The sequence below is a fragment of the Berghia stephanieae genome, chromosome 3 (assembly GCF_034508935.2).
Source record: "Berghia stephanieae isolate SIO BIC M18660-M18661 chromosome 3, UCSD_Bste_1.3, whole genome shotgun sequence".
In the NCBI taxonomy this organism is placed as follows: domain Eukaryota; kingdom Metazoa; phylum Mollusca; class Gastropoda; order Nudibranchia; family Aeolidiidae; genus Berghia; species Berghia stephanieae.
The window spans coordinates 89,646,865-89,658,351 of record NC_088362.1 but is presented as its reverse complement, the minus strand read 5'-3'; the positions used below and the strand labels follow the sequence as shown (position 1 = coordinate 89,658,351).

Below are 11,487 nucleotides of genomic sequence, written 5' to 3'. Positions count from 1 at the left end.
ATTGCTGGTTACATCGATGGCGATAAAGATTATGTAACTAGCTAATATTTATTTAATGTTTTGTATCTTTGACGTCAAGCAGCAACACTATACTCATCAGTGCCTTTCGGTTTATTAAAAATTGAGGGCAGAGTTGCACTTTTCTGTGACTGGATTTTATTTTGATTTTTTAATTTTTTTTTCTTTTTGTTTGTATTTGTATTATTGAGTTTCTTTCTTTTCTTTTTTTTTTTTTTTCTTCTCTCCCCTATCTCCACTTCTCTCAACTATGCGCCGAGCGAGGCTCGATCCCAGGATCTTCCGATCCGAAATCGAGTTTCATACCACAAGACCACATAGCACACATCTCATCTCATGTGTCTTTGTCAATGAATTTGAAACCTTAGTTCAATATCTTCATTCGTTTTTTTTTTGTTTTTTTTTTTTCACTTTAAAAAGTATTTCATGGAATTGAAAATTGGTTCCATATAGCCAAAAGTACTTCATGGAATTGAAAATTGGTTCCATATAGCCAAAAGTACTTCATGGAATTAAAAATTGGTTCCATATAGTCATTGTTTATTTCATAAATGACACTATCATTATTGTGAAGCATATTTAACATACTGATGTTGTCGATTCGCACTTCAAATAAGGATTTTTTTTTTATCGGCGTGGACTTATTTCCAGGTGTGATGACCAAATTGTTTACGGGCTCACTGTTGTAATGAAAGACTCTCAAACCAACGCAAAATGTTGTGCATTACAACAACAGCCCAGATTTCCTTTTGATATAGAAACTTCAAATTAAATTAAGCGCATGCAGTTTTTAAAACATAAATCAATTTGGTGATAAAAGATAACTAAATAAAGTCAAAGTTTTTAAAAAATAGTGTTGAAAACGACCCCCCCCCCCCAAAAAAAAAAACACTTAAACTTAAAAACAACAAAAAAAAAAAAAAAAACAAGAACAAGACCATTAAACAAATTAAAACAAAACAAAAACAAAGCAAAGAAAACAAATATTGCCGATTTGAAGCAGATCAGGATAATTTAGTTAGCTTATTTGACGTTTCAATATACAGGAATGAATATTAAATTCATATACTATTCTTTTCTATAGTAGACTAGTGTTATAGACCATATTTCGCTAATGATATCATCAAAAAAAAAAAAAAAAAAAAAAAAAAAAAAAAAAAAAAAACAACAACAAAAAATATCCAATCACCATATTATTATTAGCCTGGGTATTAAATGTTAATAGCTTCATGACTTTAAATCATTCAAGAGAACTTAACTCGGCACAACACATACATCAATCATTAAACCATTCAACACCTTACACCACGATAATGTAACCAAATTTGAGAATTCAATTTATTTCTATTGTTGAGCTCTCACGTTACCCCCAATTTCAATCGTGTCTAATTCATGTCTCAAATATCATTATTATTATTGTCATTATCTTTCTTTTCTCCACATCAGATAAAGACCTAGCTGCATTACAGCCACGGAGAGGAGACATCTTCAAGCAGGAATTCCCGAAGACAGACATCTCACACAAAAGGGCACCCTGCAGGCCATCTTGTCAACATAAGGACACTTGTCGGGCCGTATTGTCCTAAAGGTTTGAATGCTTACTCTGGCTGCAACGATACGCTACACGATATCTTACAATTGAGATCGCGTTTTAGGATCGTTTTCCGTCTCTTTTCATCCAATCCACTCCACTCAACAGGTTGACTGATAGGCTTGTCTTGTCAGACTGGTTAGCCGTATATTGGCGAATTCGCTATTCGGTGTTTCCGGTGAGGACGGGTTGATTCACGTCTATTCGTCCAACCATCCAGTTACAAGGCAGACAACATATGTAACATGAAACGCGTCTTCACGTCGGAGTGCTTATCTTTCATGTTTTTTAAAAATTAGATGGCCTATTGTGATCCTGTTATGTTGAGATTACGGCTAATAGTGACTGCTTAATTGATTGCCATTGAAAACACATTCTCGAACAAAGTCATTATTGAAGTAGGGTACACACATTTGTAGTTGTAGTGGTTGGACGGAAATAATAATAATAATAATAATAATAATAATAATAATAATAATAATAATAATAATAATAATAATAAGAAGAAGAAGAAGAAGAAGAAGAAGAAGAAGAGGTTCATCGATGATATTATCTCTCCATTACATATTTCTTTAAAAAGAATCCACATATAAGACTCAGCAGTGCCAATTAGAAGTAAACGGGACTCCAATTTTACTCACAGTAGACTTTCAACTAATCAAATACAAACAAGAAAAAACAACAAATAATACAATGGCCACTGAGGCGGACACAAGTGGATCCGATTCTGTAGTGACATCCAACACACTGCACCAACTACATGAACAGCAGCAGCAACACCAGCAACATATTCTCAGCCAACTTCACTACCAGAACTACATCAACAACCAACAAATCCACATTGATCATCAAAATATTCCAAAAGAGCTGCATCAACATATTATCAGTAGCAGTAGCGTTGACCCAAAATCAGAAATGGACGCTTCTATTCGTCGTCAGAATCCTCAACACGATTCCCACAATAATCATCATCATAATAATCCCCATCGTCGTTATGATCTCGATCACCACGACGATAAAGACATTGATCGAATGAATATAGATCATGATCAAGATGAAGATGACGAGAATAGCGATAAATTTATTTCTGTGGACGCTTTCGATGACTCAAGTGATAACGAGGACAGCCAAAGTCGAGCCATCGCCAGCCCAGCACTTTCAGACAACATCCACAACAACCATAATCACCATTCCTCGATGCATTCCAGCAACACCATTTCATCCTCGTCCGGTCCACAGCAACTGTTTCCCACAAACCATAAAGAGCACAATGATAACTATTCCAACAGCATCACTAATAATAACATGAACATTGGAAGTTACGACAGCAGTCATACTGTCGGTAACGCCAGAAGGAAAGCGGCTGCTCTGAAAGCGATGGATGAGCATGAACTTCAAAATCTTAGACTGAAAATTAACAGCAGGGAAAGGAAGAGAATGCATGACCTTAACTCTGCCTTAGATGGACTGAGAGAGGTAAACAAAATTGGTTACATAATATGTAAATAATTACCTTAGCCTGGAATAATTTCGATGTGAAAAGTCGATGCTGGAAAGTGAATTAACTTTTTATAAACTTGAGCTTTTATATAGACCAATATCCATTAAACGTGCTCTAAGCGTTATACAAGGGGCCCCTGGCTAACAGCAACATTTAACATGTAGGACGAGACATGACGCCTGTTAGGCAATATTACAATTTATTTTCGGACAGAGACAGGGCCATACTCATTTTACATCTGAGTACGATGAAAGAATGTGAGTAAAGAACTTTTTCCAAGGACCTAACCATGCGCCGCTTAGAGCGGGACTCGAATCTTGGATCTTCCGATCTGAGGGCGAGTGGTATACCACTAGACCACATTAATATTCAAAATAATCTTTTAGTAGTCCTTCAGAGCAATTAGGTCCATGATGCCAGAGTTTATCCCGAATTCTATTGGCGAAACGGAGAATAGCAATTGCTTGCTACACTTTGGATGAACTCGAGTCTATCGCATAGCACTTTCCGCCAGATCAATCAAACCTAGCTACCCAATACTTGTTGGGTGGACAGGGGGTCAGAAAACTAAAATCTCGACTTCACCTGGGACCGATATCAATCCATTTGCTTGTGAAGCGAGTGCTCTATCTACTGGGGTATTAGAACTCCCTATCAATATCATCAAAAATACGAACTTTTAGATTTTGCTGGTTAAGAAAGTATTCTATTATCCTCGGTTATCATTCTTTAAACCAAACCGATTTTGATCGTTGATCGTTAAACATATTAATATCGATCTATGATAATTTTCACAATATAGTAGTATAAGAAGTAAAGTATATGAGTGCCTGTTTAAAATAGCCATTTTTTTTTTCAAAGTAAATATTGCGGATTCTCCACTAGTTCATACAAAAGTAAGCGATGTCAACCCCCCCCCCCCCTTTCCCAAATACAAGCAAAACAAAATAAAAATAATAAGCAACACAAAAGAAAAACAAAACTAAAATGACAAAAAACAAAAACAAAAACAAACCAACTAACAAACAAACAACAAATTACGGAAAAAAACACAAACACACACACACACACACACAAAAAACACACAAAAAAGTGAACTTTTATATAGAACATTATCCACTAAACGTGCTCAAAGCGCTTTACAAGGGTCCCTAGCCAAAAGCAACACTTAACATGAAGAACGAGACATGAGACGCCTGGTAGGCGATATTACATTTTTTTTTACTGACAGAGACAAGGCTGTTAACGACCAGAACTCGTTTTACACCTGAGTACGGTGAGAGAATGTGAAGAGTCTTTTCCAACAAAGAATCAATTATGCGCCGAGCGAAGCTCGAACCCAGGACCTTCTGATCCGAAAGCGAGTGTCATACCACAAGACCACATAGCTACACAAAAAATAAAACAAAAACAAAACAGAAAAATATCAACACCCCCCCCCCCCCCAAAAAAAAAAAAAAACCAAAAAAAAAAAAAAAACCAAAAAAAAAAAAAAACAAACAAAAAAAAAAACAAACAAAAACATAAAAAACAAACAAACAAACCACACAAACAACAAACAACAAGAAACAAACAAACATAAAAACAAAAATAAAAACCCAACAAAACAAACAAACAAACAAACGATATAGATCTGACTGAAAACACGCCACTTTATTCCAGGAATCAGATATCAAAGGAAATGAAATGTAATGTTGGCAACACTTCACTTCAATAATTTCTTTTTTCTCTTTCTAAGGTCATGCCCTATGCCCATGGACCATCAGTCAGAAAATTAAGCAAGATCGCTACATTGCTTCTCGCTAAGAACTACATCTTGATGCTCAACTCTTCTCTAGCCGAAATGAAAAAACTGGTTAGCGATATCTACCATACTCATCCACCTTCAAGACCATCTGCACCACCACCACCACCTCCTCCTCCTCCTCAGTCAGCCTCTGTAGCAGCAGCAGCAGCAGCAGTAGCACAACCACCTCTGCCGCCGCCACCGCCACCACCAACGAATCTCGCCTTACCTCACCCAAATGGAGAACCTCATCCTTCGCCATTACAAGCCTCTGCAGTTCCATATTTCTTCCAAAACACAAAACCAACGCATCTCCAACAACCAAGCCCGCCATTAACACCAACAACAGCAGTCACGACAACGTCTGTTCCATCTGCTTCCGTAAGAACGTCACCCCTCCAGTCGTCTTCCGAAGAAACCACTATCAGAACAACACCAAAATCAAAGACAATCCTCGAGAATAATCAAACCAATTTGAAAACTTCCATCAACACTGTTACCAGCTCGTCGCTCTCCCCATCAAAGACCACAAAATCCATACACCCGTCAATAAATCCAACTTCTGCAACAGCAGCATCACACCTCATAAACCCAACAACCGCTGGTATTCCGGGCCACAGCGGTAGCCCTCCATCATCATCGAGCCCACACTTACCTTTACATCTTCACCCTTTCCAATCACCTATACCAGGACTAGCTACTCAACACCTTCTTCCACACATTGCCCAATTAGGAACTTTTCATAAATCACCAACTCATCACCAACTTTCCTTAGTCCACTCACACCCGTCGTTATTTCCAACCCATGACAGAAACTCTCATTCTCTTGCCAATACCCGATGGCCACCTATACCATGCGCATGCGTTCAATGCCTTACTGGCTCCGGTCATTTCCCACTCGACCTTCAACTTGCCCGGATGTCCTCTTATCCAACAATCTCTTTGTCTCGAAAATAAAGAATGACTGATAATTGACGATTCTATTGAAATAGTTCAGGATGAATCATGAAACATTTTTTCATGACTCAATCTACATGTCACGAATCTTCATTAACAAAGACTTATTACAGAGCAAGTCAATTTGGAACCTGCAATCAATCAACGTAGAGGCAACGACTTTGGTGTTTGTACAAATTCTTGCATGAAGATGACTATTAATTATAATTAATAATGAGAGCTCGATGTGATGTGTCAATAATTTAGAACCCATCAATAGTACTGCAACATTACAAATGTGCCTTTTCTTTTTTGATTACCAATGTCGATGCATCAAAATAACTTATTTATGTACTGCACCATAACGTAATGATATGCACGGTGTCGATAGAAAACTGTTTATTGATTGTGGATTGTGCTCTTTTGACGGCTTATGATTTTCGACTCAGCTCGCTATCCAACCATCTTGGCATATAATGTGGGACCCACTGCTTCAATCTGGTATTATGTCAAGCTAAGTCAAACGCTCAAAAGTCGATTTAAAGTTCGGGTTATCGTCATCATCATCATCATTGTCATCATCATCAACAACAACAACAAGAACAACAACAACAACAACAACAACAACAATAACAACAACGAAGACAATAACAACAACTAAAACGACAATAACAGCAACAACAAAAATGAAATCTTGCTTGTTCGCACTTTCAAGAGTACAGGGAGAAAACCCACAGATGTCCATTTTAAAGATTTTTGTCAGTGCCCTCTTTGAGTGATATCAGGGATCTAAACTTTCCCTCTTTAATAGAACAACTGTAAAAGTATAATCATTAAAAGAGTTATGATTTTCGTTTTTACGATGTTCTATTTATATAGAGAAAATTTAGACCCCTGACGTGACTTAATCAAAAGGGACAGCCACAACACACATTTTTAATGGACATAATATGTCGTTTTCCTCCCGTACTACTCAACTGTTAATTCACTTTGATTAACAAATTAAACCGAAGTTGAATATTTTCGACAAAAATGCAATTTTAAACATATTCATTATCCCACCATGATATTGCTTTGAGACGGTTTGTTACATAATACAAAATATAGGTAGTATGAAGTTGACGTTACTCAGGTCTTTGTTATTGCTTTTTGCCATCCGCGTTTATAAGTAATTCTCACTAAACTGTATTAACGAGACTATAAACGTTCAAGGTTACACAGAGTTTTGTGTGTTGGTCCGTTATACTTCCAGATGGCAATGTTATGAGAATATTTGCCAAGCGCACAGTATCTATACGTAATATGACCCAATTAATTAAACGTATCCTTTTAAAATTACCAAAAAAAACCAAAACAAAAAACGTGTAATAATTTGATACTTTGACCAGTCACAAGACATCGATCGCAGAACAAGATTGCTACATTACCACATGCATGGAATGCGTTATGATCACACCAGAAATATATTATAAACACTCGAGAGCGATATTTATTATGATATTTGAAGGCTTGTTTTATAAGCTAAAAATATATTGTCTAGCTATTTAACCTATATAATTACTCCTGTAAAAAGCCCTTTTCTCTCTCTCTCTCTCTCTCTCTCTCTCTCTCTCTCTCTCTCTCTCTCTCTCCCCCCCCCCCCAACCTCTCTTTCCCTCTCTCTCTCTCTCTCTCTCTCTCTCTCTCTCTCTCTCTCTCTCTCTCTCTCTCTCAAATTCTCTGTGGTCTTCCAGCCTGATGCCATGTTTTATTTGTTTACAATTAATTCATAAAACATTAAAACCCATTAACTTTTGATAATCTAAATTTAGTTACTCATTCACAATCAACCAGTTTAATCGCAAGCTCAGAAAACAAAATAAAAGGGAGTTGTAAACATCGGTGGTATTAATCTTTCATCATTGTATATCAGTCAAACTAATGTTGAAAACAGACCAAGAGAGTTAGGAATTAGGGACACCGATTCTTCAAAAGAAGGAATCAACAGCTTAAATAAATTATAACGAGAGACATAACAATGAACGTTTCAGGCTCAATCACTAATTCAGGAAATAATCGTTTAGCTAACATTTACCGTCAAAAATTATTTATCTGTTTTGTTATGTTTTTTTTTCAATAAAAATTCCGATAAATGGATTGGTATCAAGCATTTACTTGCTTTCAACGATAAAATATAATAAATAATGGCCACAATAAAGTAAAGGAAATTCACGCACAAACATTTTTCTTGATACCAAACATCATAATCTTGATGTCCAAAAAAAAAAAAAAAAAAAAAATTAAAATTAAAAAGAAATGTTTTTCTTCAGTTTGTCTACGTTTCATTTGATTAAAGGGATAATATGAAACGTCAATTGTTAATAATAATAATAATATAATAATAATAATAATAATAATAATAATAATAATAATATAATAATAATAAATAATATAAAATATAATAATAATAATAATAATAATAATAATAATAATAATAATAAGCATATGTCTATAGCGCCTTTCATCGAAACCTCAAAGTGCTTAAAGGCGCTTTTATCAGTGTTTCGCCTTACTAAAAAATTATTCATTATACGTTTCAATTTTCTGTTAGATCCACCCCATACAACACTGCCTTTTGTCATTGAGGAAATACAGAATCACATGTTTAATTTATTTCTCTCTCTCTCTCTCTCTCTCTCTCTCTCTCTCTCTCTCTCTCTCTCTCTCTCTCTCTTTCTTTCTTTCTCTCTCTCTCTCTATCTATCTCTCTCTCTGTCTCTCTCTCTCTCTCTCTCTCTCTCTCTCTCTCTCTCTCTCTCTCTCTCTCTCTCTCTCTCTTTTCTTACTCTCCCCCACCCCTCCCCCCCAAAAATTGTCCTTTTCACTCTCAAATTTTGGAGATAAGCAGGAAATTCACTTGTTCAATGTAAGTGTCTTTCTGATGCCAAGCTCCACACATCAATGGGAGACACAGTTGTTGCCTTACCACCTGATTGACTCTTGATTTATTATGTTTTGTTCATTTTTCATTAATTTTGTTTTTGAAGTAATTGTAATTTTAAGGAAAAAAAAAATTATTTAGTCTTTTGTTTCAAGATTAAAAACGAACACCCCTCCCCCCAATAAAAACAAACAAACAAACAAACAAACAATAAAACAAACACCCCCCCCCAAAAAAAAAACAAAAAAAAACAAAAAAAACAAAACACAAACAAACAAACAAACAAAAACAAAAAAACAAAGAAAAAACAAAACAAAAAACAAACAAGAAACACAAAGCAATAATTCAACTTTAACTTCGTAAATATTATTTAATTTACCATTGTAATGTCATTTTCGAGATGTCGCACAGTCGGACTAATAACATGATGATGCTGAAGGAAGGAGGAAGTCATAATTTGTTCATAGGTTTTAACAGAAAACTTTTACATCACAGATTAAGATGACTACCCATCTTGAAAAAAAGTTTTAAATCTCGATTCTTGAAAGGTCTCGGTTATAAGAGTTTCTGACATTAGGGGGCAATTTTAATCCATCGATAGATAGATAATATAATATTGGTACAAACTTCAAAGTGAAAATAAATGTGTTTTGTCATAGTGTGATAATGAACAGGATAATCCATGATTTATATGGTTTACTTTGAATGTCTCGATTGGTTGGACAGTTTGGAGATGTTCTGATTGGGTGGTGGCGTGGCTCAGCGTACCCGAAAGGTACCGAGTTTGATCACCCGCCGCTGCGCTGTGTGGCCTTGAGCAAGTCACCTCGCCCTAGCTCAATTTTCGGCGCTGCACTGCGGCTGACGCCTGGGTTATTCCAGTTTCCCCTTGGAATAGGCCCTAGAGACAAAATTCCCCTATGGGATGAATAAATGGAATCTTATTTTATTTATTTTATTTTTTGATGAGATTTGACTCAGTTTCTAGTTCCTATCCAAATATGTCTATAATAATCGAAGTCATTGTAGAAGACCAATGCGGTTGTCTATATCAATACGAAAGTATTTTTCATTAAATGAATTTGTAAAGTTATGAACAAAATTCTTGTGTTTCATTCTTTTCATGTTTTCTTAAGTTTTGGTAGGAAATTTAGCGGTTCACACCTTTAATAAACGTTCACAATGCACAATAAGTGATCAAATTGCTGTATTTCAGGTCCCAACGCCATTGCAATATTAATCATATAACCTGTAAGGCGTTATAACATTTTGATTTCGATATAGACAACGCTGTTTGACCAGGTGCTTACTTTACACTTGAGTATGGTGAGAACTCAACTTTGTATTACCCATAGCGAGTCTCAAACCAGGTATCTTCAGGTCACAACTAGACAACAACGTTTAGTCTGACGAACTATTAAAAATGTTTCCAAGATATCCTTCGGGGACAGGCATTATACAATAATACAATAATAGCAATATTATGTAATTGTCTGTTAAGGTACTCGTTCATATTTTGTTGGTATGGGTAATAATAACCTTAGTAACCACAACTTGTTCATCAAAAAATGAATAAGATTACAGTTCGCATTTCAATGACTCTTTCAGCCTTAGTACATATCAAGTCAGTGTTTAATTCTGCCCCAAGCGCCACACAATTTTGGAGAGAGATTTTTTTTTTTTACACAAGTCAATAACTAAATTTCAGCTCCAAAATCAGCAAATTACATGACAGCAGATGCATTAGATTTCCTCTTGTTTCCAAGATAGCGGTATAAATTAATAATCTGACTATTCTTCAGCAAGAAGGAAAAAAACTTGAGCTTTTTAAATCATGATATCCAATAAATGTAATCAAAGAGGTTGACAAAGGATCTCAAGGCAACAGCGACACTTATTATGTAGGACGAAACATGACGCCTATGTGGCGAAATCACTTTTTTTCTGAGAGAGACAACGTTTTACCGGCCAGGTACTTATTTCACACCTGCGTGTTGTGAGAGAATGAGAGGAAAGAACCTTTGAAACGATTAACTTTTCGTCGCCTCCTACGGAGCTCGAACCAGTGATCTATTTGTCTGAATGCTGGTGTCATGCAACAAGGACACAACGCCGCTTAAAAAGAAATCGTTTGACAATCTATGACTTCGACGCGAACATCATATCAAATACGATACACTCAAGAATGTCTGGCAGGTCGGTAGGGCGACAATCGATCTTTGTTTACAAAATTTGGAGTACATTTTTTTTAAAGCCACGTAGTGTTTTTGTTTTTTTAAAGCCTATCCAAAAGGCCCATACCAGATTCTCAACGACCGAGTCAGATTGTAGACTTCGTTAAACTTCTCTACAAATTACAAATTATAATATTAGGCGACGATCACCAAGTTGTGTTCAAGAAAACTAATTAGATAGTCCCATTGGCGTACTATTGGACAACTCACTGTTTACTTTCTATTGTTGGTCGCTGTTGTGTACCTTCTACGTAAATTTTTGGTAGTGGCCAGGCTTCCGTCACATAACCCGACTTAAGACAACGGAAAGGCTATTTATTGGATAATTTTAGCTAGGAAATAATGTATATTATTCTCCCCCACTGCCATAGTTTCAGTTTTTTCATTCGTCTCAAATTGATTGACCTAGATTGGTCAAAATCGTGAATCAATCTGGCGTTGACTTAACTTCAGACCTTTCTGTTTTTGTATGCACTGTCTTTGACAAAGATAACAAGATAT

The 11,487-nt window shown here is 35.9% G+C and overlaps 1 protein-coding gene across 1 annotated transcript; it reads left to right on the top strand.

The window, feature by feature from the left end:
- Positions 1–2,187: 2,187 nt before the first annotated feature.
- On the top strand, positions 2,188–8,125 carry LOC144968784 (uncharacterized). The gene is made up of 2 exons (XM_078907460.1): positions 2,188–3,085; positions 4,849–8,125. Exons 1-2 carry the CDS (start codon positions 2,303–2,305, stop codon positions 5,851–5,853), a joined length of 1,788 nt encoding a protein of 595 aa, XP_078763586.1. The 5' UTR covers positions 2,188–2,302; the 3' UTR covers positions 5,854–8,125.
- The last annotated feature ends 3,362 nt before the right edge of the window (positions 8,126–11,487 follow it).